Source organism: Chanodichthys erythropterus, chromosome 12, assembly GCF_024489055.1.
Source record: "Chanodichthys erythropterus isolate Z2021 chromosome 12, ASM2448905v1, whole genome shotgun sequence".
Lineage (NCBI taxonomy): Eukaryota > Metazoa > Chordata > Actinopteri > Cypriniformes > Xenocyprididae > Chanodichthys > Chanodichthys erythropterus.
The window spans coordinates 49995393-50022200 of NC_090232.1; the positions used below are offsets into that span (position 1 = coordinate 49995393).

General features: G+C 40.9%; 2 protein-coding genes across 2 annotated transcripts in view; one reads left to right on the forward strand and one right to left on the reverse strand.

Moving 5' to 3' along the window:
• Positions 1–26808, forward strand: part of LOC137032441 (B-cell receptor CD22-like) — a 900294-nt gene that overhangs the window by 271016 nt on the left and 602470 nt on the right. The window lies entirely within an intron of this gene.
• Positions 11708–24893, reverse strand: LOC137033055 (B-cell receptor CD22-like). The gene is made up of 13 exons (XM_067405123.1): positions 24875–24893; positions 24174–24239; positions 23754–24098; positions 23407–23655; positions 23064–23321; positions 22720–22968; positions 13807–14064; positions 13471–13719; positions 13319–13391; positions 12931–12976; positions 12668–12745; positions 12454–12513; positions 11708–12229 (listed from the first exon to the last, which is right to left on the reverse strand). The coding sequence occupies exons 2-12, from the start codon at positions 24226–24228 to the stop codon at positions 12493–12495; spliced, it is 1881 nt and encodes a 626-aa protein (XP_067261224.1). The 5' UTR covers positions 24229–24239; positions 24875–24893; the 3' UTR covers positions 11708–12229; positions 12454–12492.

A 26808-nucleotide genomic window follows, 5' to 3' on the forward strand; every position in this document is an offset into this window, starting at 1 on the left:
GGAAGGTATTGCAGTGACAGTGATCTAAAAAACATATTTCATCACCAGCATCACTAACTGTACATTTGAAAAACCTCCAATTCACTGATTGATTAATAGCAATAGAAGTTAAACAATGAACTTAAAACATGCTGATGAAGCAGAATTGTTTCATCTAAATGTCTAAAAGTTATTTAATTTTGCGGCCTTGTTCTTGAATGCATCATGTGTTTCTAAACAGGGTCACAAACGATTTCCTCTTTAGCACAGTAAGTGAGAAAACCAAACGTGTGAACATTTGACAACAGCATCACACTGTGATCACGTGACCTTCATAAGCGATGGAGAGATGCTGAGAGACGTCACACACAGAGGAAGAGGAAATCAGTCCTGTCAGAGTAAAGCTTGAGTCTTCGTGTCACTGAAGCTGCGGTTTCCACAAAAACAGTTCTGAGAGGTGCAGTGGCTGGACAAACCTAAAATAAACACTTTGATGCTATTTGAGCATCAGAAACAACATTTATGGTTCTTGATTTTATTGTTTTATTGATTTGAAATATGTTATTAAAATGTGAATTTGGCAAGCAGTTTTTCAGTGTATTTCTGAAAAACAGAAAGGAGTCGATCTTGCATGAGTGAAAAGGCTGCCTGAGAGTGTTGCAAATAAACTGACTTTCCTTGTGTAAGCACACAGATAAGGGACTCAGAGGTAGGTGATACAATCAACAGCAGGTTTATTGAACAGAGATGAAGACAACACAGCAGTGATAACAGTCCAGGTAAGCAGGCAGGGAGAGGGAATTTCTTAGTATGACTTATCTGTGTGTGATGCAGTCTTTGTGTTTTCCCAGGAGATACAGTGTGGGCCGAGGAGCGTGGAGCGAAGGAGAGCAGGAGCTGAGGAGAACTAGGATGGTTAACAGGAACAACAGGTAAGTAGATCACAGGTAATAGGGTCGTGGAGCTTGACATAAGAGTAGACAATGAGGTTGTTGTAGTAGCTGATGAGACCTGACAAGGTAGTGCAGGAGAAGAGGGCATTAATAGTGAGAGCAGGGAATGATGTGCAGGGAATCTGTGAAACCAGGAGATGATGAGCTGACTGGGTACTGGTGTGTTCCAGCTCCAGTGTTCCAGTGACTAAAGTAGACACTGAAATGGAAGTTGCAACAGACTTCACTTACATATTATGATGCATTTCAGAGTGAAATATATGGAATGATATTCCGGACTTTATTCAAACTGAATTGCAAATTGCGCATTAGAGTTTACATTTTCGTTTACATGAATCCACAATGACAGCCAAATTTCAAATGGAAAAGCGAAGTCCATTTGCAACTATGTTTCCCACGTCTTATGAGTTATGACTCTGTCATATTTAAATATCAATGTCAGTTACCACGTCTGCTTTTTTCATTTTCTCAGCATCACGTGTGAAGCCAGCCAAAACTCAAATGGAATCACAATTCCCTTAGTATTTCCATTTCCGATGCCTTACACGGAAACCTGTCAATCAGTGTCAAGGGTGGATTATGCTATGGGGCGTGTTTGTTTTGACAAGCGACGCCAATCACAGTCGATGGTAAAGAAGTGATGCCCTGAACAGAATTCTTTGAACAATGGAGGAAGTTGGTGAAATTGTGGAGGACCTTATGATGATTGTGGAGCAAGTTGATGACAGTTCATCCTCCACTGATTTTCTTTTACTCAGAAGCCATATAGATTGTGGCCTTGACCAACAGTAACATCAGTAATGTTGTCTTCGCCAACCTCAGTGAAGTAGCTAACCAGCTACAGGATATGTGGTTACTCACGAGTCCAGCTTGGAATATCTGAGCGAACCATACGCAGAAGACAGGAACATGGATTAAGGTATTTAATGTTAATAAATGTGTATTAGTGAAAAAAGAAAAGAACAGTGGGAAAAAGTGGAATATATACAGCTCTGGACAAATAACACATATAAATACATACAATGTAAAACATATCACTGTATGTTTTATATTGTTGATATTGCCATATCGACTGTTCGTAAATATGGGAAGAAGCAGGCGGGAACCGGCGAACATTCCACAAAACTTTAATATAAAATAAACAAAGAACAAAACGAAAGTAATACCGGCAGACCCTCGCGGACGTCTGCCGGCCACACAAACATAATAAAACATAAAATAATATCCAGGCCTGTTCCTCTCTCATCCTTCACTGATGTCACTCCTCCTTTTATGCCTCCGGAGCTCCTCCGTGAGAGACTCGAGGCCGGCACGCCTCGCAGGTGATGCTCGTTATCACTCGCGTCACCGGCCTCGCGCCGTTCCCTCACGGCTCTCGCCCGCCCTGCTCGTCACATACCCCCAACGCCCCTCGCAGGCCGGGGGGTACTCCCGCGACTGCGCTTACTCCCCCCCAGGGCCTGTCTCGGCGGCCGCAGCACCTGGGGGTAAGGACAGACGAGATGAGAGAAAGGAGACGGAAGCAAGGGGAGCGACAGGACGAGAGAGGGGAGAGAGGAAAAAGAAAGAAAAAAAAAATTCTTGGTCCGGTTCCCCGACACACTGCCGCTCGGTCCTCAGCCTGCCAAGAGGCTCTTCTTCGCGGTGCCATGCGGTGGCACTGGACGCTCGGTGGACGGCCCGATCCTCGACCGCCTCCTGACGGCCGGCGATGGCTCCTCCGACTGAGGGCAGCCGGCAGCGAGTCCCCCGTTCCCTGCTCCTCCCCTTTATGGCGGACGGCAGCAGGCTCCGGCCCACGGCGAACGGCGGCGACTCCTCCGCTCCCTCTTGGATGGCAGCCACCCCACCTCGTCCCAGGGGCACGGCCTCGAGCTCTCCGTCCCACCTTTTACTAGGCTCCAGAACCACCGCCTCGGGCAGCCTCTTGCGATCTTCCCACTCCCACGCTGCCCGAACTCCGCAGCACCGCGATCCCCCTCAGCAGCGAGGGCTCTCCGACAGCATGTCCCTCCTTCCTCCCGGGTTTCGGCATCAATGTAACACAGTTCGTAAATATGGGAAGAAGGAGGCGGGAACCGGCGAACATTCAACGTAACTTTAATGCAAAATAAACAAAGAACAAAACGAAAGTAATGCCGGCAGACCCTCGCAGATGTCTGCCGGCCACACAAACATTACAAAACATAAAATAATATCCAGGCCTGTTCCTCTCTCGTCCTTCACTGATGTCACTCCTCCTTTTATGCCTCCGGAGCTCCACCGTGAGAGACTCGAGGCCGGCACGCCTCGCAGGTGATGCTCGTTATCACTCGCGTCACCGGCCTCGCGCCGTTCCCTCACGGCTCTCGCCCGCCCTGCTCGTCACATACCCCCAACGCCCCTCGCAGGCCGGGGGGTACTCCCGCGACTGCGCTTACTCCGCCCCGGGGCCTGTCTCGGCGGCCGCAGCACCTGGGGGTAAGGACAGACGAGACGAGAGAAAGGAGACGGAAGCAAGGGGAGCGACAGGACGAGAGAGGGGAGAGAGGAAAAAGAAAGAAAAAAAAAATTCTTGGTCTGGTTCCCCGACACACTGCCGCTCGGTCCTCAGCCTGCCAAGAGGCTCTTCTTCGCGGTGCCATGCGGTGGCACTGGACGCTCGGTGGACGGCGATGGCTCCTCCGACTGACTGAGGGCAGCCGGCAGCGAGTCCCCCGTTCCCTGCTCCTCCCCTTTATGGCGGACGGCAGCAGGCTCCGGCCCACGGCGAACGGCGGCGACTCCTCCGCTCCCTCTTGGATGGCAGCCACCCCACCTCGTCCCAGGGGCACGGCCTCGAGCTCTCCGTCCCACCTTTCACTAGGCTCCAGCACCACCGCCTCGGGCAGCCTCTCGCGGTCTTCCCACTCCCGCGCTGCCCGAACTCCGCAGCACCGTGATCCCCCTCAGGAGCGAGGGCTCTCCGACAGCATGTCCCTCCTTCCTCCCGGGTTTCGGCACCAATGTAACACAGTTTGTAAATATGGGAAGAAGGAGGCGGGAACCGGCGAACATTCAACGTAACTTTAATGCAAAATAAACAAAGAACAAAACGAAAGTAATGGCGGCAGACCCTCGCGGACGTCTGCCGGCCACACAAACATAACAAAACCATAACATAAAGTCCAGGCCTGGTCCTCTCTCGTCCTCCACGGTCGTCGCTCCTCCTTTTATGCTCCCGGAGCTCCTCCGTGAGAGACTCAAGGCCGGTGCGCCTCCCAGGTGATGCTTGTTATCACTTGCGTCACCGGCCTCGCGCCGTTCCCTCACGCTCTCGCCCGCACTGGTCGCCATATATATATATATATATATATATATATATATATATATATATAAAGAAAACTTTTAATTTAACCCCTGAGTATGACGATAACTGGACGAGCCCAGTTACCAAGTTGTGATTTATAGAAAGTAAACATTTCTCTTTCTCTTTCCTGTGTACTGCTGCATAGGTTCAGTCCTGCAGATAGACTTTCAGCCCTTTCCAAAAGTCCCCTTCTGTATTAAAGTGCTGCCTGAAACAAGTTTAGCTCAACTTTCCACTCTGAGAAGAAAGGAAAACAAAAACAATAATAATACAATTTAATAAAAACCTGGAAGTCACTATTCACAAGACTTTTGACATGGTCATATTTTGAGAGTTTTTCTAGCTCTGATATAGAGAAAATAACCTTATTATTGTAGAGACTGCAGGAAACGTCAACTAAATCACCTTCATTGTCACTGTCCCTCACTTCTCTACTTTGATAAATTTCCTGTCTGCTGCTTCTAGGTATTTCTTTGCTTCTGTCTCTAGTGTCTCAAAAATGACACTCAGAGACTGTGTTCCAAATCACACCCTATACCCTCATTCACTATTTCCTATGTTAGTTCACTAATAAAGTCCACTGGACAGAGAGAATGAAAAGAAGTGAGTGAATTAAGACACTGATGAACACCTGATAAGCAGAATCACTGAAGGACAGAGAAATAAGAACAGAAAAGTGAAGAAACGAGCAGAAACACAAGAAATGGGAGCGTTTAGCGGTAGTTCTACTCGGAAGACTCTAATGCATGTCATTGCTCATTTTCTAACCAATCATTACACGTCACCTGAGTATATAAGTCCTGTTCCCACCCACTATCGTGTTCACAGATACCATCGCCGGTGTTCACCCCCATCCTCCCCACCACCACCAGGACGGTCCCTGTCCATACATCGGGGGTAGGCTCCGCCCCTGCCTTCATCTTCAGGCAGGATCTGCAAACGTCTGCTACCCTCCGGATTGTACTATGGATGGAGCCTACGCAAAGAACTTTATCATTTCTTTGATATTTACATTCACACTGTTGAATAAATTGCATTCAAACGTTTCTTTGCATCCCGAGTCTTTCTGGTAGAACTACAACTGACTTCCAGCCACACTGAGTGTGAAACCAGTTTACAAACCTGTTTGACATTATTTCTTTCACATATGTACAGAAGTTCTTGTTGAGAATTAACAGATTTATATGTTGATGTTTTATTGAAAATAATAAAGTATGTAGTCACTGTTATGGTGATCAGTGTTTGCTTTAGTTCGGCTCTTGACTCGTTAACATTAGTTTTCTCTGGCTGCTCTAACTGTGTGTTTATAAAGCAGATTTGTTATGGCAAGAAAAACCAAGAAGTTGTTGGTGTTTTTGGTTGTTGTGATGATGCCATAATCATCTAGGACTTGTCTGATTCACTGATCTCTTTTCTGTGTCTAATCAAGATCCAATTTCCTGCAGAGTTTATCTCTAACCCTAAAATTCCCAGTGTTAAATCAACTCTGCTCAGAGTGCATATTGTCCCAATCTACAGTGTTAAATTAACATTGATGCTGTGTTAAAGTTAATGAGTTAATTAAGTGATTATTTAAAGGATGATTAAGCATTAATGACGAACACTGTTTATTTATTAATTATTACTAACCAGATTGACTTTATTTTCTGTCATGCATCTACAGAAGTTATTGTTGAGTATTAACAGAGGTTTAGATGTTGATGTTTTATTGGTCAAAATATGATGTCACAATCATGGAGATCAGTGTTTGCTTTAGTTGGGCTCTTGACCCTTCACTTCTTAAGGTAGATTTTCTCTGCAACAATGTAAATAGTTTGTATATATATATATATATATATATATATATATATATATATATATATATATATATATATATATATATATAATCATCGTGGCCTGGCTGGATTGCCTCCAAAAATCACTAATCAACATTTTGTTAATACATTTGGATTGTCACCGTTGTTGTGATTCATATCCAAACTCTTGATGTCTGTGTGTGACTACATGATACACTTGCTCAAACATCTTGTGCATGTGCTTTTTATCCACCTTCAGGTTATGTGATAATTTTAATCCTATTGGTGCCAATACTGCAGTTACACAAGTTTGTTGACTATAAATGGCAAATATAAACACAAATTTAAAAACAGAACATTTTGTGATGATTTTACAAACATGAAAAAAATCTGCAATATTTATTTATTTTTTTATTTATTTTAATTCTTCTGCAAGTATCTGTATTTTAACAGCAGTTAAACAACCGTTGTACTGAGGATGCCATCGTCATTGCCCTCCACACTGCACTTAAAGGGATAGTTCACCCAAAAATGAAAATTTGATGTTTATATGCTTACCCCCAGCATCCAAGATGTAGGTGTCTTTGTTTCTTCAGTAGAACACAAATGATGATTTTTAACTCCAACCGTTGCCGTCTGTCAGTCAAATAATGCTAGTGGATGGGAACTTCTACATTAACAGTAAATAAAACTTGCTTAGACAAGTCCAAATTAAACCCTTCAGCTCGTGACGACACATTGATATCTTAAGACACAAAACGATCGGTTTGTGCAAGAAACCGAACAGTATTTATATAATTTTTTACCTCTAATACACCACTATGTCCAACGGCAACGGTTGCAGTTAAAAATCATCATTACTGAAGAAACAAAGTCACCTACATCTTGGATGCGCTGGGGGTAAGCAGATAAACATCAAATTTTCATTTTTGGGTGAACTATCCCTTTAATCACTTAGAGCATGCAGGAAACTATGCAAGGCTCCTTTTCATAGATTATAGCTCAGCCTTTAACACTATCATTCCTGATATTCTGATCAATAAATTACTGGATCTGCAGCTTCCACCCTCAATAAAGCCTGGATAAAGGACTTCTTAACCAACAGACCACAAACTGTAAAATCGGGCTCTCACGTATCCTCCTCTCTCACACTCAGCACTGGATCATCCCAGGGCTGTATGCTGAGTCCGCTCCTGTATGCTCTCTATACCTACGACTGTGTTCCAACCTTCAAAATTCTAAAGTTTGCGGATGATACAACAGTAGTCAGACTCATTTCAGGAGGGGAAGAGTTGCGGCATTTAACAGATTGGTGCACAGCAAATCATCTTCAGTTAAACACCACAAAAATCAAGGTCATTATTGACTTTTAGAGAAATAGGGGGGATTTCGCCCCCCTCGACATAAATGGAGATTGTGTGGAGATTGAGATTAGATGGGCTCGCTCCTCCCTAAATTACATTTAGGAACTTCACTTATGGTCATGCTGCTATTTTTGTAGCATTCCCCACTGAACAGATGCAATTTACTCTCAGGAACTGATGTTTATAAAGAATTTAATTTCCAAAAACACCTTAAGAGCTGAATAAAAACAAACAAACATTAGACATCTGCCTGCAAATTGTATACAAATGTCCATAAACCTATACATTAATGAATACACTTTTGCAATTAATTAGCTTACGCCATAAATAGTGTGACAATAAATCACATGTTAGTAATAACCTTGCTTTACTGTACTGTAATAAGCCTGAATAATATGAATTATTGCACTGACAGTAACAAATTATAACACTGACAGTAACAAACTTCTTTAAACTGAATCTAGAGAGAAAATAAAAGTGCTGATATACTGTAAACAATCTATCTGGAGTGCAAATCAAGAGAAACACTGACAAGGCAATACATTAGCAACATTAGCAAATGAAAGAGATCGATAAAATAAACACTTCAAAGTTTACCACACAACATAAAATTAAAATGGTACCTTGTGCCCTTCAGACAATAGCTAAGATGTAGAAAGAAACCTTTTAAAACAACCAGTTGTACAGTGCGTACCCAAAAGTTCATCTTCCTTCTCTGGTAACTATAATCAGAATAATGCTTCATGTAAGCTGTGTCCAAATTTAAGGACTAGCCGAAAGGGGTGGGACTTTGGAGTGGAGGAAGGTCAAACTGAGGTGCAGGGTTAGCAGGTCTGCGCAACAAAACCATCCGAAAAGAAGCGTCATCACAGCACAAGTGTAAAAATAGCCCAATTTCAGACTTGAGCAACAATGAGCCGAGCGTTGTTACATGTCCAAGTAGCTGTGCGACAGACAGATGACAGTTGACGTTTGTGAGTGAAATGGATGCAGACAAGTTTTGGGACTTTGTATTGGGTTTTGACATGCTTCAATGCCGGCGACGACAGGACACCAGACCATATAAACAGGTAAAATATGCATGGTTAAACTGTGTCACTTTATATTGTTAACAACTATTAGATAACCTTGTTTATTTCTTATGTTAAATGTAACGTTAACTGTGAAAACATATTTGAACATTTGCTCTACATTCAAGTCTACATATAAAGTACAGTACAGTCCTACTGTTAGATTACGGCGCCTAAATGCCTCATCCCACTCCTCTTAATTGGCAATTGAATAAACAATTACTCAGCGCTGAGGGAGAATATAGTCTCAGTTTATTTAGCAGAAGAGAGAGAAAGAGTACAAGGGGTGTAGTATGGGTTTAACCAATGAGAGAGAGAATACATTATATAGCTCATGGTATAGGAATGTGATACATATAGAAAAACAAGTCTAAATATGGTCGTCTCCCGGTCTGGTATCCAGGAGTTCCTTGGTATCCCAAAGACCTTCTCCAAAAAGCAGGGACCATTCCCTGTCTCCCATTCAATCCTAGTAGAGCCTTGTTCCTTACATGGAAATGGTTCCGGTACATAAAGAAAACCATATGTTAAAACATAGGATACAGCTTCAACAGAGGACAAAGGACCCTCTGTCCACTTTCCTTTAATGCTGAGACCAACATAAAATGTATCACCTACATTTTCCCAACCGTACTTAAGTACACTTAATATAAATGCACTAATTAGCACAAACACTTGAATTGATTTTAAGTGTAGTCAGATAAAGTGAACCAGATATACAGACGTAGTGTAGTAGTGTTATGATCACCGTCTGTTCCTGTCAGTTCCCGGACTACATTACCCATAATCCTCTCTGCTAATCACCTGCACTCACTCCATCAATCACTAATCACCACACCCAGCTGCAGTACATTAACAGGACTATAAAGGACTCAAACTCACACCACCAGTTGGCGAAGTCTTGATTCCTTGTGACAATTCTGAGCGTTTCCTTGTTTTCTGTCTGCCTGTTATTGATCTTGCCTGTTCCTGTTTTTGACCCGTTGCTGCCTGTCCTGACCCTTGCCTTGTAGACTGTTCTGCGAATGATATTCGCCTGTCCTGACCATTGCCTGCACCCTGATTACGATCCTGCCTGTCCCTTGCTGTTCTCGTCTGCTCCTGATTGACCCTGCCTGTACGACATTCTTAATAAAGCTTGCATTTGGATCTTACCATGACTCCCGCTTCGTTACAGAAGACTTCGCCACCACCAAGATCCAGCAGCTTTCCCGGAGGATCTCATTACGGTATGGACATTAATCAATTGCTATTGTGGAGTTCGCAAGGCACGAGATCGTTGGAGGAATATATGCAGGAGTATCCAAACATTGCTTACCTCTCTGATCTTCCGGACTGTGCACTGATTGACTTTTTTTGTGATGGCGTCAACCAGCCTCTCCAGAATAAATTAAGACGAGAGGGACCACGTTCATCACTTAGCAGCTTTATGGACTATGCATTGTTGACTGTTGGCTCTCCATTTACTGTGGGTGTCGCGGAGGAATGCGACACCATGGTGAGTCCCGTAATGGCCGCTGCGCCAGGTAACACGCACAAGATGGCGGCTATCATCACAACAGCAACAGTTCATGTCGCAGCTGATCGCCCAGAGCAACGTCACACCTTCGTTGATCGCCCAGAGCAATTTCACGTCGCCGCTGATCGCCCAGAGCAACGTCATGCCTTCGCAGATCGCCCAGAGCAACGTCACGCCTTCGCTGATCACCCAGAGCAATGTCACGTCGCCGCTGATCGCCCAGAGCAACGTCACGCCGCCGCTGATCGCCCAGAGCAACGTCATGCCTTCGCAGATCGCCCAGAGCAATGTCACGTCGCCACTGATCGCCCAGAGCAACGTCACGCCTTCGTTGATCGCCCAGAGCAAAGTCACGCCTTCGCTGATCACCCAGAGCAATGTCACGTCGCCGCTGATCGCCCAGAGCAACGTCACGCCGCCGCTGATCGCCCAGAGCAACGTCACGCCTTCGCTGATCACCCAGAGCAATGTCACGTCGCCACTGATCGCCCAGAGCAACGTCACGCCTTCGTTGATCGCCCAGAGCAAAGTCACGCCTTCGCTGATCACCCAGAGCAATGTCACGTCGCCGCTGATCACCCAGAGCAATGTCACGTCGCCGCTGATCGCCCAGAGCAACGTCACGCCTTCGTTGATCGCCCAGAGCAAAGTCACGTCACCGCTGAATCACGTCACATCTCTGGATCTGTCTGGGAGTGGAGAGGGTTGCGTTCCAGTGTGGCTGATTCACCGCTGATGTCGGCGCGAGCGGCTGGAATTCCCAAGCATCAGCCGGCCGCCTCGCTCTCAAGCCCGCCGGCCGCCTCGCTCTCAAGCCCGCCGGCCGCCTCGCTCTCAAACCCGCCGGCCGCTTCGCACTCAAGTTTGTCGGACGCTTTGCACGCAAGTTCGCCTGTTTCAACGCTCTCAAGTGCGTCTGTTTCAACGCTCTCAAGTGAGTCTGTTTCAACGCTCTCAAGTGCGTCTGTTTCAACACTCTCAAGTTCATCTGTTTCAACGCTCTCAAATTTGTCGGTTGATATGGACTCAAGTGCCCTGGACGCGATGGACAAGATGGCCGCCCCTGCAGTGTCAGTGAACAAAGGGGCCGTTCCTGCCGTTGAGTCCGCTCCAGCCAGTGAGTCCGTTCCGGAAACCGCTCCAGTTAGTGAGTCTACCCCAGAGTCCGCTCCAGCCAGTAAGCCAACTCCAAAGCCCGCTCCAGCCAGTGAATCCACTCCAGAGTCCGCTCCAGCCAGTGAGTCCACTCCAGAACCCGCTCCAGCCAGTGAGTCCACTCCAGTTCTGCATGCTCTCCCTATCAGTCCGGTGATGGCCAAGAGGGCTGTACTCACGTTTTATGGTTTGTCGTTCTTGCGAGCCTGGAGGATGCACTCAGAGCAGCCCGAGCCCGCTGCCGTCCCGGAGCAGCCCGAGCCCGCTGCCGTCCCGGAGCTGTCTGCTCTCCCTGATACGGCCATGGAGGCCGTCACCGAACTGCCCGCTCTGCCTGATACGGCCATGGAGGCCGTCACTTCGTTACAAGTAGTGTCACAATACTGAAATTTCTAACTACAGTACCATTTTTGATACCATGGGGAAAAATGCTGTATATACTTTAATCCAGATATTTTCAATATTATTTATTTTTTGTCCATACATTGAAAGTCTAGACAATCAAAAATTTCTTCTGAGGAGATCACTTTATATGATGACATTTTATTCATTGCTTCTATTCATATATGAACATTGATCAATTACTATTACAATTATCTCACGAATATTTGCTAACACAATGTATTTGTTTTTACAGTGGGGTAATTTTGTTGCAATAAATCACACACACAGCACAAGGAAGTTTGATTTCAAATAGTAAACTGAATTTTAAAAAGAAGCAAAAAGTGTTTAATAAGAACAAATAAACAAATGACTAAGAATAGCACAAATAAATTAAATTGAATAAAGACAAAAATGACATAAACTGCTTTATTTTCCAGGTATAGGTTTAACAGTATTCAGGTAATAAATTGAAAAAAGAAAGAGTAATTAAATTTAAAATAACATTGGATAATCTTCATTGTTAAAATGACATACAGATTAGTCAATTAAAACTACATCAGTTAATCAGTCAAGAGCAGTCAGTGATTTTCCCTTTGTCTTTTGTTGTTTGATTAACATGATCCTCAAATTACTTCAGTCACGTGTCATCACGGCACTCCTGTCAATCATTCAGGGCTCCGCCTACAAAGAGATTCATAAAGGCTGTAATATTTGCTGTGTGTTCAAAACATTAAAGCCTCTTGTTGTTCTACTGATAAAGAAAGAAAGAAAGAAAGAAAGAAAGAAAGAAAGAAAGAAAGAAAACATTAATAATATTTAAATAAAAATATCAAGAACATCAGTCATGATGAATGGATAATACGTTTTTTTTTTTTTTTCTCTGTCTTGTATGTTTTCTTACTTACTGGAAGATTTTCATACACAGACGAGTCCAGTTCAGGTTTTCAGTCATCAAGTTGATCAGCCTTTATGAATGAAGAGACAAAGTAAAAGCAGGACTGTGTTATTTAAATTTCCATATACTTAATCAAAAGACATTTGATATTTTCACACTGACATTCAGGAGCGTTCAATTCTGTTTGGGTAAAGGTGTAGGAAATCCTCAGTTAAAACATTTACCGTTACATTCTCATACACAGGATTACTCAATTCAACATAAGCTTTGTGTCTGTCATGAGGAGGTCTGGATTCAACCATCTGTGCCATTAAAAGAAGAAATATATATATGAAAAAAAAAAATAATAATAAAAGAGAGAAAATAACTAAAAAGTATATAAACAACTCATTAAATAAAGTCACAACTACATTTAAACTTTCACTTTTAGTTACAAATTCATTTACCTGATCAGTAAACTATTGATAACCAAATAAATTGTTCTCACCTGAGACTCCTCTGTGTCATTTCTCTTTTTCATCCTTCTGATTCTCCTTTAAAGACAATGATTTGACACAATTACAACCAATCTGAACTTATGTGATGTTTAATACACAATTATTATTTTGAACCAATGAGGTTTCTCTAGGACGTGACACTGCCATTATTAATGTGATGAAATCTGGTGTATCTTCAGGATTTACTGCAGTAAAGATGTGAGCTTCAGACTTCCTCATTCAATAACTAACTGAGTAGCTGTCAGTGTAAAAAGATAGGATGGAAAATTGGAAATTTTGCTTTGGCTCACGACATCATGACGTCTCAATGAATTCACAATCTTCTGACTCAGTCACTCATTCACACACACTACATAGTACCACAGACACATATCTTACCAAACCAGCATCATGAAGATCACTGCAGCTCCACAAACCACTCCAATGGGTATGTATAATATCACCAGATGTCCTACAAAAGAGTAAAACATCTGAACAGATTCATTTGAATCACTTTAGAAAGAGTAATGTAAGTATATGAGCTGCTCTACCTTTAACAGTCACAGTTACAGCGTCTGATCTCTGAGATCCATGTTGATTGTGAGCCTGACAGTAGAAGCGTCCACTCTGTAGTGCACTGAAACTCTGTCCAGATCCAACAGCTGAGCTTTCATTCTCCTTAAACCAGCTGAAGTTCAGAGCAGGAGGGTTTGAATCACTGCTGCAGATCAGAGTCACTGAATCTCCTGACACTATTTCACCGGATCCAGTTATCAACACTGAGACATTCATGGGAGGGTCTAAAATAGACAAAAAAGTGTATATTAATAATGTTTTGTGATTGTTAATCCATTAATTTACCAGTTACTGATCCATCATTAACTCACACATGACGTTTAAAGTCACAGCATCAGAGTATTTCTCTCCATGTTCATTGATGGATCTGCACTTGTATTCTCCACTGTCATCAGAGCTGATCTTTGAGATGCTGAAGATTCTTCCAGATCCTACAAACTTTCTTCCTTTAAACCAGCTGAAGTTCAGAGCAGGAGGGTTTGAATCACTTCTGCAGATCACAGTCACTGAATCTCCTGACACTATTTCACCAGATGGACTGATGGACACTGAAACATTCTTTGGAGGGTCTAAAAGGGACAAAAATAAATCCTTAAATCATCTCATTCAAACACAATCTCTAGTTTTTAAAGAGAAGTAATGAATCTGTACTCACACGTGACATTGAGCTGAACAGCAGGAGAGATGTGATTGTGTCCGTGTACAGCACAGCTATATCTGCCTGCATCCTCTCTTCTGACTGACTGCAGCAGGAGTTCATTGTTTCTGTCTCTTCTCTCAGTTAATGGCTGTGAGTTTCTGTACCAGATGAATGTTGCTCTGTCAGTCAGAGTGCAGCTGCTTTTACATGTCAGACGGACTGAATCTCCCTCTGTCACTCTCTCAGGAGACTCCACCTGAAGATCTGAACACAACACACACATTATATCTAGTGCTGCTGTCATACACTGATTATTACTCAACATAATGCACAGAAGAAGAGAGAAACCTCATGAGAGTCACCTGTGACAGTAAGATTCACTCCTGGAATGCCAGTCCATTTTTCTTTATCAGTGATGAATCTGAAATAGTACATGCGTGAATCCTTCAGTGTCACATGACTCAGTCTCATGGTGCAGTTCTGCTGTTTATCTCCCAGATGCTGAAGCCTCTGACTGTATTCAGGGTCCTTAGACAGATCTGGATACTCTGCATTATCTCTTACCAATGTTTTGGTCCAGAACGTTTTCATGATCTGATGTCCAGTAGGGTATGTATAAGTGCAGTTCATTACCACTGATGAGTTCTTTAGTGCACAGATGTGTGAAGGACTGTAACTCACACCCCAATCAGCACTAGAAACCCCTGAAACACAGAATTCATCCTGAATAAACTTCATCATATTTCAGGAACATGGCGGCTGCATGGTGTCGCACCTTGGCAGGTGCTGCAACTCTGCTGTTTTTACAAATAATTGGCCACTTTCTTTGTTTTAATGCATACTTGTCAGAGTCTTTATCAAATTTTATAAGTAGAGTTAAATGTTGCAATCATGAAAAAATCTAATATATGTCTTGTGGTGTGTTTTTTACACTACTACTTTTCTCCACAATTGCACTACTCGGCTAATCCTTCTGACGTTTGCCGCTGGCTCCGTTTTGGCTGAGGGCAATGTGACGTTTCATAAATTTATATATGGCTATTTAACTTTTGTATCCTACTAAAGCACTGATTTTGTACGCTTGACTGAATTGTTTGCTTTATTTCGTATTGTATATTTTTATACCTTTTATAATGGCTATTATTGAACATTAAAACTGACATTTAACAAAAAGTGAAGGTTGTGTTTTATGTTAAAGCCTATTTCATTTCATTACAGTGAAGATAATCAGAGTATGCACAAATAGTATTATATTTAATATTTTGAAATGTAAACGAAAAAAGGCAGGGTTGTTTAATATTTTGTTTTGTTGTACATATAAGCAGACATTGGAGATAATTAATCACTCGTTGCCTGAGGCTATTAATATGTTTTTGTTTGTTTATTTAAATAAAACGAAAAGAGGCAGAGTGGTTTAATAACAAATTTTGTTTTATTCTTGGCTAAAATATACATACAGAGATAACCGGAGAAGCCAGCGCGAGCTGAGTGACGTTATCAAGAACGCTGCTGTTCCATTTGCAGAATCACCGGACTTGTGTTCTCCCGTCCACGGGAGTTCGTTCTCCGGAGTCCAAGGACGCGAGTCCGAACTTAGTGAACTTGGTTTTGAGAAAGGCCTAGTGCCAAAACTCTAGCCGCATAACATACAGATAAAATGTCATGCACTGTGCAAAGCAACTATTGAAACCTACTAATTCACTGGCTTGTCATGTTGCTGAAATAATGTACTAGCAAACCTTATTTAGCATTACATATCGATAGAATAATTACTTGCATACTGTAACGTTAGTTACTGTTATATTATCTTACTAGCTATTTATTACTTATAGAAATAGTGCATATACGTCATATAGATAGGCCTACATTACATGTATTGCAAAATACGTAATGTTTTGAGGACCAAGTTTGTAGTCAAAGTATGGGCAGGCCATAGTCAATGTAAATCATATTGTTGATGTTTCGTCCATACCAGTGAATGTGCTATAACTGTTTATCCACCGTCATCGGTGGCCCTGCTTGCTTACTAGCCTGTGCGTTCACGGCAGGCTCCGTTGTGATGGGGGAGGAGCTGTGGAGGGAGGGCTGTAGCGCAGCATAGAGCAAGGGGGAGTGACCTGTGAGTTGTGCTTGTTCAAATTTTCAGGCTAAGTCAACATTTTCTAAAAACTCCCTACTGCAGCTTTAAACCATACAAAATTATTAAATACGTAATTTGATTAAAATTATTTGAAGTTGGGTTAGATCTTTATTTTCATTATATTTGTTTTTTACAACAGTTTTTGTGAGCTAGTTAATATAAGGTAAAATAAATATGTAAAATAAATCAAGTTTTTACAAAATTGTGCTAATTCTAAAATGGGATAGAAATTTAAATTAAATGTGGATTGTGTAGACCTGTTAAAAGTTCAGTCTGTTCAAATAATAAAAACAAGGAATTAATAAGGAAAACAAGCATGTAAATGTTTGTATGTATGTTGTTTAAATAAATTGGCATATATTGGCATGTATAAATTAAACATATATCTGACATATATGGTCATAACATAGAATATTATATAAAACAAAAATCATATACATGATATTAATATGTGTCAATATATTTATTTAATATGGACATTTTATATGGTATATATAAATTAAACATATCTGTGACATATGGTCATAACATATAATATTATATAAACAAATATGTACATGGTATTAATATATGTCAATATATTTCTTTAATATGGCCATTTTATTTATGTTATAAACATATATAAACATATATCAACATATATCTATAGATATGTATATAGCAATATATTGGCATATATTTTGCATATATGACAGTGTCGATATAGGGACATCGATGTCTTATATTACTTTTCTGTATGGGTCAGTGTTGGGTCCTGTCACAGTTTCCGTGTCTCCTGGACTCCATTTCCCATGATCCTCCTGTTTCCACACCTGCACTCACTTCCCTCGTCATCTCCCCATCATCATGGATCACCGGCACCTGTTCCTGATCATCAGCACTCCCTTTATATATGGACTCACTCCCTTCACTCCTTGTCTGTCCTATTGTTAGAGTATGTGTATAGTGTGTGTATCGCTTCGTCATTCTATTAAATAACCCTACATTGTGGATTTCTGTGTATGCCTCATCTCGACCACTGTACACCGTAACAGAAGGACAGATCAAACCGCCGGATATCCACAACTAGTATGGGTTTGTTTTTCCTCACCGAGGTTCCTACGTCGGCAGCGGATCGACTCATCGGGCTTCTGCAGCTTGGACATTCACTAGAGAGGTATGTGGAGGAGTTTGAGTTAGCATATTTGACAAACTGGTAAGATGCTTGTTTAATTGCCGTGTTTCTGGACGGACTGGACGGGAGTACTATCCGTTCTAATGAACCTGACGGTTATGTTTCCTTAAACTATACTATTAATTTAATTTTGTATTTAAATGGGTCCAAATTCCTTGTCGAAGAGGTTCTTCCTCCACATACCCCTCCAGTGAATTGTTTCCCTGTGTCCTGCTGGATCCGCATATCTCTGCTGGGTCTGAAAGGCGGAAGAAGAGAAAGAAGTCTAAACCCTCTCCAGTCCCCGCATAGCCCTCTCCAGTCCCCGCATAGCCCTCTCCAATCTCCGCCGAGCCTGCTCCCGTGTATGAGGGGATGGACTGGACCCCTCTTCCAGCACTCTCCGAGCCAGTAACTCCAGCCCTCTTTGAGCAAGTTTCTCCAGCCCTCTTCGAGCAAGCCGCTCCAGTAGCTTCCAACGAGTCCGCTCCAGTAGCTGCCAACGAGCCAGCAGCTCCAGCCTCAGCCGCCGAGCCAGCAGCTCCAGCCTCAGCCGCCGAGCCAGCAGCTCCAGCCTCAGCCGCCGAGCCAGCAGCTCCAGCCTCAGCCGCCGAGCCAGCAGCTCCAGCCTCAGCCGCCAAGCCCTCTGTTCCAACTACTAACGCTGCCACTGCCCACGAGCCCACTCCAGCCCATGTATCCACTCCATGCCATGGACCAGTTAAGCCTTCCCTAAACCTCCACAAATATTTTTTTGGGGGGACCCCAATACCTGTGGGTGGGGAACTCCGGGGCAAGGTTTCGGGGTCGCCAGAGCCCACCAAGGCTCCAGACCCACAATGGCCACCTACGGACATTGACCCGCAGTGGCAGCCCACGGCTCCATGGCCTGCTACAGCGCCTGACCCACCATGGCCTGCTGTAGCTCCTGATCCACCATGGTAGGGGGAGGTACTGTCACAGTTCTTAGCAGCTGCAAAGCTACATGTTACTATGAAAAGGATTACACAGTGGCTGGAGCTATTGTGTGCGATCTACCAGATCATCTATAAGTAATTGTGTTAGTCCAAAAGCAGAATGGCGAGAAGAAACATTGCTTTTGCTGTGAAAGCTACGACTCACTGGAATGCTTTGCCAGAGGATATAAAAGGGTGTAAATCTATTGGTCTTTTTAAAACAAAGTTAAAATCTTTGTTAACATTGACATGGTTGCTGTTTAATTGTTGTTTGTTTTTTGTTTTTTTTTGTCCTGATAGTATGTGTATGTTTTATTGTGTGTATATATGTATTGTGGGTGCTACTTTATTGTTTGTCGACCTGCCAGGGGACTGCGGGTGAAAATGAACTTTTAGCTAAATTCGGTACAATGCATGAAATGGAAACATTTGTTAAAAATTGTACATGGTCCCTTTATAAATATTAAAAAAATAGCAGCAGCATGTACATATAAAATGCAGTATGCAATTTTATATTATAAAGTATTGCATCGACTCACCGTGTATCATGATCAGAAAGATCAGAGGAAGTGGAGCCATTCTGACGTCACTATCAACACCTACAACAAATGTACAGTGGCTTATTTTTAATTTTTAAAATAATCACACATAATACCATATGTATCTATTCTTAGACACAGATGAAGACACTAGCTCAACTACACATAAACCCATTGAATCTTGACTACAGCTGTGCATGAAACGCTGTGTTGTTGACCTAATGTAGCATCAGTGATCTGATCTTCCTCTTTCTAGTCAGTGAAAATTGAGCACTATTTGTTGAGATTGAGATTGAACAGAGAATAAACCAAAATATAGATAAGCTCTAATTCTTTGCTTATTGCACACATTTATCAATAAAATACTTTATCCATGAACATAACAGCAACAGTCACTTTTGCACTACGAGTTCAAAAACGTTTTGATTGACAGCAACCTTCATATAGTCAGCCTTTATTATATAGTTATCTATTTTGTAAAAGATTAAAGTGGGTTTTTAACGTGTTTGTGAACAACATACAAAACACTGGTAGAGAAAACATATTTGTGCTGTTGGAATTTTGATTTTAAACCATATAGTTACTGAGACACAGCCCTGTGACAACTAGCCCCAACCATAAATCTCCCACACTTAAGATATTTGACAGAACGATTATAAAATCAAGATCTTACCCATTTCACCAACACCCGTGACCAGAGACAGCACTAAAAATAACCAGGGTGGAATCAGTATGGGCGTTTTCACACTGAATGACACGTGATTAATACATTTTAATATGAACTTATGCCACCTCAACTATAGTGCTGACGGCAGAAGAAGAGTTTTAGCTGATGACATTAGACTAAAGGCAGAAAAGTTAAACTGAGAGAAACTTTATGTCAGTGCTTAAAGATGCTCATGTAATAATATTTTCACACATGGGAATATCTATTCTCAATCAGTTGCACTCAGACAGCGATGACAAGGAACCTGTTCTTAAGACACATAGAAATAATTGCTTGAATAACTGTGCTTTAATTTGCATATATATGCAGACCAACTATTCTGGTATGGGAACTGCTGGATCCAGGATTGTAAAACACTGGAAGGTATTGCAGTGGCAGTGACGTCAAAAAATATATTTTATCACCAGTGTAACCGACAGCTCGTGATACCAAGTGTGATGCACGGCCAGCAACACTAGTTGTGAAACACTTTCTGTTGTGTAGGTTTGTGGAGTCGCGATCTTCACGTGATGTGCAGCTACTGTCTTTGAGCATTCGTGTGCCACAATGCATCAGTGCAGTAGCTCAATGTAATGATACACATCTGATGGTCTAAAAATCGCTTTAATGTTCAAACTCGCAAGCCTTAAAACATACAATTGACAAAGTTTAGTGAAGACGCAAGTGCAAGTGATCTCCCTTTGGGGCTCGTTTGCTGTCTGAGTGTTGACTTGGCATTTGAGTTCGCCTCCGTGTTGCTTCCATGCTGCTGATTGGACGGGACAGAGTCACGTGACCACAAGTGGTAGTATGTTTTTAAATGGGAAAGTATCAACAGGATTAAAAAACCAAATAACCATCTTGGGAAAATTACACCGGTTAAGCCGAGTTCAGACTGCACGATTTTTGCCCCGATTTCGGCTCGCCGACAGGTTTTGAGAAATCGCCGACAAATGCCCGAAATCACAGGCAAATCGGTGCTCGTTCACGCGAGTGACAATCACGCAGTGTGAATGAACAAAGACGTGATCTGAGAGAATCGCCGACGAGTCGCCGACGCCCGTGAGATATTTGGCATGCTAAATATCTGGACCTGTCGGCAATTCAAAATCCTGCTGTGTGAAAAGTGTTCTGACTGAAAACTACATCGGCGATGACCGACAGCCAATGAAAGAGCAAGATACAGAGCAGCGGGGAGTTCGGGGAGGAGTTATAGACCACAATATCAGCAAGCATGTCTTCGTTTCAGATAAACATTACAATTCTATCAAACAGAAACAAAGCACAAACATTTGCTTGACCATCCGCAACAGCAGCACATTGAAAAGTTATGTATTTATGCTGCATATACTTTCATGTAGATGTTTTCAATATTATATATATATATTTTTTTTGCCCATACATTGAAAGTATAGGCAATCTATATATATAAACATTGAGTTTAAAAATATTTGTGAGAGAAATGTAATGGTAATTGATCAATGTATTTGTTTTTTTAAGTGGGGTAATTTTGTTGCAATAACTCACACACACAGCACAAGGAAGTTTGATTTCAAAAGGTAAACTGAATTTTAAAAAGACATAATTAGTAATAAAATAAGAACAAATAAACAAATGACTAAGAACAGCACAAATAAATTCAATAGAATAAAGATACAAATGAAACAGACTGCTTTATTTTTCAGGTAGGTCTAACAGAAGTATTCAGGTAAAAAACTGAAAAAAGAAAGTAATTAAATTTAAAATAACATTGGATAATCTTCATTGTTAAAATTACATACAGATTAATCAATTAAAACTACATCGGTTAATCAGTCAAGAGCAGTCAGTGATTTTCTCTTTGTCTTTTGTTGTTTGATTAACATGATCCTCAAATTACTTCAGTCACGTGTCATCACGGCACTCCTGTCAATCATTCAGGGCTCCGCCCACAAAGAGATTCATAAAGGCTGTAATATTTGCTGTGTGTTCAAAAAATTACAGCCTCTTGTTGTTCTACTGATTAAGAAAGAAAGAAAGAAAGAAAGTGAAAACATTAATAATGATGTTTAAACAAAAGCATCAAGAACATTGGTCATGATGAAAGAATAATAGTTTTTCTCTGTCTTGTAGGTTTTCTTACTTACTGGAAGATTTTCATACACAGACGAGTCCAGTTCGGGTTTACAATCATCAAGTTGATCAGCCTTTATGAATGAAGAGACAAAGTAAAAACAGGACTGTGTTATTTAAATTTCCATATACTTAATCAAAAGTCATTTGATATTTTCACACTGACATTGAGGAACGTTTCATTCTGTTTGAGTAAAGGTGTAGGAAATCCTCAGTTAAAACATTTACCGTTACATTCTCATACACAGGATCACTCAATTCAACATCACAAGCTTTGTGTCTGTCATGAGGAGGTCTGGAATCAACCATCTGTGCCATTAAAAAAATTAATAAAAAATAGAGAGAGAAACAAATGTATATAAACAACTCATTAAATAAAGACACAGCTACATTTAAACTTTCACTTTTAGTTTCAAATTAATTTACCTGATCAGTAAACTACTGATAAAAAAATAAATTGTTCTCACCTGAGACTCATGTGTGTCATTTCTCTTTTTCATCCTTCTGATTCCCCTTTAAAGACAATGATTTGACACAATTACAACCAATCTGAACTTATGTGATGTTTAATACACAATGACGTGACACTTCCATTATTAATGTGATGAAATCTGGTGTATCTTCAGGATTTACTGCAGTAAAGATGTGAGCTTCAGACTTACTCATTCAATAATTAACTGAGTAGCTGTCAGTGTAAAAAGATAGGATGGAAAATTGGAAATTTTGCTTTGGCTCACGTTCATCATGACGTCTCGCTGAATTCACAATCTTCTGACTCAGTCACTCATTCACACACACTACATAGTACCACAGACACATATCTTACCAAACCAGCATCATGATGATCACTGCAGCTCCACAAACCACTCCAATGGATATGTATAATTTCACCAGATGTCCTACAAAAGAGTAAAACATCTGAACAGATTAATTTTCTTCACTTTAGAAAGAGTAATGTAAGTATATGAGCTGCTCTACCTTTAACAGTCACAGTTACAGCGTCTGATCTCTGAGATCCATGTTGATTGTGAGCCTGACAGTAGAAGCGTCCACTCTGTAGTGCACTGAAACTCTGTCCAGATCCAACAGCTGAGCTTTCATTCTCCTTAAACCAGCTGAAGTTCAGAGCAGGAGGGTTTGAATCACTGCTGCAGATCAGAGTCACCGAATCTCCTGACACTATTTCACCGGATCCAGTTATCAACACTGAGACGTTCCTGGGAGGATCTAAAACAGCCAAAAAGTGTATATTAATAAAGTTTTGTGATTGTTAATCTGTTAATTTTATGATTACCACAGTTACAAAACCATCATTAACTCACACATGACGTTTAAAGTCACATTATCAGAGTATTTCTCTCCATGTTCATTGATGGATCTGCACTTGTATTCTCCACTGTCATCAGAGCTGATCTTTGAGATGTTGTAGATTCTTCCAGATCCTACAAACGTTCCTCCTTTAAACCAGCTGAAGTTCAGAGCAGGAGGGTTTGAATCACTGCTGCAGATCAGAGTCACTGAATCTCCTGACACTATTTCACCAGATCCAGTTATCAACACTGAGACGTTCCTGGGAGGATCTAAAAGGACATAAGTTAAATCTTTAAATCATCTCATTCAAACACAATCTCCAGTTTTTAAAAGAACAAATGAATCTGTACTCACACGTGACATTGATCTGAACAGCAGGAGAGATGTGATTGTGTCCGTGTACAGCACAGCTATATCTGCCTGCATCCTCTCTTCTGACTGACTGCAGCAGGAGTTCATTGTTTCTGTCTCTTCTCTCAGTTAATGGCTGTGAGTTTCTGTACCAGATGAATGTTGCTCTGTCAGTCAGAGTGCAGCTGCTTTTACATGTCAGACGGACTGAATCTCCCTCTGTCACTCTCTCAGGAGACTCCACCTGAAGATCTGAACACAACACACACATTATATCTAGTGCTGCTGTCATACACTGATTATTATTCAACATAATGCACAGAAGAAGAGAGAAACCTCATGAAAGTCACCTGTGACATTAAGAGTCACTCCTTGAATGCCAGTCCATTTGTCTTTATCAGTGATGAATCTGAAATAGTACATGTGTGAATCCTTCAGTGTCACATGACTCAGTCTCATGGTGCAGTTCTGCTGTTTATCTCCCAGATACTGAAGCCTCTGACTGTATTCAGGGTCCTTAGACAGATCTGGAGGCTCTTCTGTTCCCTTTTTATCTCTTGTTTTGGTCCAGAACACTTTCTCAATCTGATGTCCATTAGGGTATGTATAAGTGCAGTTCATTATCACTGATGAGTTCTTTAGTACACAGATGTGTGAAGGACTGTAACTCACACCCCAATCAGCACTAGAAACCCCTGAAACATGCATGTACATATAAAATGCAGTATACAATTTCTCTTGAATGTTTCTGAAGTGTTGCATTGACTCACCATGAATCATGAGCAGAAAGATCAGAGGAAGAGGAGGAGCCATTCTGACTGACATCAGAGCAACACCTACAACAAATGAACAGTGGCTAATTTTTATATTTTAAAATAATCACACATAATACTATATGTGTCATACTATTCTTGGACATACAGATGAAGACACTAGCTCAACTAATCATAAGCCCGTTATATCTTGACTATAGCTGTGCATGAAACATGTACTAGTGTGTGGTTCAACTAATGTAGCTTCAGTGACCTGATCTTCGTCTTTCTTGAAAATTGAGAACCATCTATTTTTAGACTGAACAGAGAATAAACTAAAGAGAAATAAGCTCTAATTCTTTGCTTGTTGCACACAAAAATCAATAAAATACTTTATCCATGAAAAAGATAGCAGCAGTCATTTTTGCACTACGAGATCAAAACTGTCCAACGTCTTTCCCCGCCCCGTTTTGATTGACAGCAGCCTTCATTATATAGTTATCTTTTGTGTAAAAGATTAAAGTGGATTTTTATTGAGGTGTTTGTCAATAACACCAAATACTACTAGAGAAAACACATTTTTCTGCTCTTAGTCTTTTGATTTTAAACCATATAGTTACTGAGGCACAGCCCTGTGACAACTAGCCCCAACCAATCTCACATAAATCCCCCACACATTAAATATATTTTACAGAACAGTTATAAAATGAAGCTCTTACCCGTTTCACCAACACCCGTGACCAGAGACAGCACTAGAAATGACCAGGGTGGAATCAGTATGGGCGTTTTCACACTGAATGACATGTGATTAACACATTATATTTTAATTTGAGGTTTTGACACCTCAAATAGTGCAGAAGAAGAGTTTTAGCTGATGACACTAGACTAAAGACATAAAGGTTAAACGGAGAGAAACTTTACATCAATCCATAAAGATGCTCATGAAATAATGTTTTCACACTTGGGAATATCTATATTCAATCATACAGACAGTGATGACAAGGAACCTGTTCTTGAGAGAGAGAAAATAATAGCTTGAATGACTATACTTTGGTTTGCATATGCAGACCAACTATCCTGGAATGGGAACTGATGGAGGCGGGATTGTAAAACACTGGAAGGTATTGCAGTGACAGTGATGTAAAAAACATATTTCATCACCAGCATCACTAACTGTACATTTGATAAACCTCCAATTCACTGATTGATTAATAGCAATAGAAGTTAAACAATGAACTTAAAACATGCTGATGAAGCAGAATTGATTCATTTGAATGTCTGAAAGTTTTTATCATTTTATTTTGCGGCCTTGTTCTTGAATGCATCATGTGTTTCTAAACATGGTCACTAACACAGTTTCCTCTTTAGTACAGTAAGTGAGAATACCAAACGTGTGAACATTTGACAGCAGCATCACAGTGTGATCATGTGACCTTCATAAGAGACGGAGAGACACTGAGAGACGTCACACCAGGAGGAAGAGGAAATCAGTCCTGTCAGAGTAAAGCTTGAGTCTTCGTGTCACTGAAGCTGCTTTTAGATGCTCTGATATCCGTAGAAACAGTTCTGAGAGGTGCATTGGCTGGACAAACCTAAAATAAAGTTTAGGAGTACTACAGGATATGTGGTCACGTGTCCAGGTTGGAGCATCTGAGCGAACCATATGCAGAAGACAGGAACAGCATGGATTAAGGTATTTAATGTAATAAATGTGTATTAGTGAGAAATAAATAAAGTGGAATGTATACAGCACTGGACAAATAACACATTCAATTTATATATTCTTTGTTGCTGTCTCTAGGGAAACCCTTGGCATGCTCCTCCCTCCAACCTGCTATGTTAAAATAAAAATTAAAAAACATGAAAAAAAGTATTGACAATAAATGTAGACAAAAGGAAGAACTCATCTATTTAAATAAATAATAATAAAAAAAACTCTTATTACATTTTTAATATTTAACATTCTACTGTTTAGTTAAAGTTTTACATGTACCACTTAGTTTTCACATTGGTCGACATGTTTCTGTATTTCAGCAACATAATTTTTTTCTTGGCAGTACAAACAAGGTTCTTGTGGCCTTGTCCTGATTTTCCCTCCGAATACTTGTCCATATATATATATAAAAAATAAAGTCAGACATGGCAAATCTTAACAGGCATTTGTCTATGCAGTTTACTTACCTCCAAACTTAGATGTTTCTGAAGAGGTCTAATGTAAATTATGCCAACTCCTATGCCAAGGGTACTGTTGCTCCAGTACTCTGCCGAGTGTCCTTCATTAAGACAATGGATTATTTCCAATGATTCTGAGCAGGTAGCACCTCGAGTCTTAAGAGGTTCATAGCCTGCAGCATCTTCGAGCTTCGAAAACTGTTTATAGAGGTAATCTGTAAAATTTATCTGAAAGGCAAATAAAATGTTTACAGCGTGACTTATAAAAATAAAATTGATTTAAAATCTTGCGAATAAAAACGTAATTCTGCATTGACATTCTATATGATATAACTTTTTTCAAGATGTTTTTTTTTCACAATGTTACAAGGGAATTTACCTGGGAAAACATTTTTTTTTCTTCCCCAGATCAGCTCTCTCCAGTTTCAGAAACATTTTAAATCAAGAAAATAAATTAAATTTTTGAACAAAGTAAATATTT

What these genes read in the sequence shown, in the direction of transcription:
- LOC137033055 (XM_067405123.1), bottom strand. Translation starts at nt 24,228, where the DNA reads ATGTCAGTCAGAATGGCTCCTCCTCTTCCTCTGATCTTTCTGCTCATG. An exon ending in TGTAACTGTGACTGTTAAAG is followed by an intron (nt 13,392 to 13,470) that starts GTAGAGCAGCTC and finishes ACTCTTTTGTAG; the next exon opens with GACATCTGGTGATATTATAC. An exon ending in ATCTTCATGATGCTGGTTTG is followed by an intron (nt 12,977 to 13,318) that starts GTAAGATATGTG and finishes TTGTCTTTAAAG; the next exon opens with GAGAATCAGAAGGATGAAAA.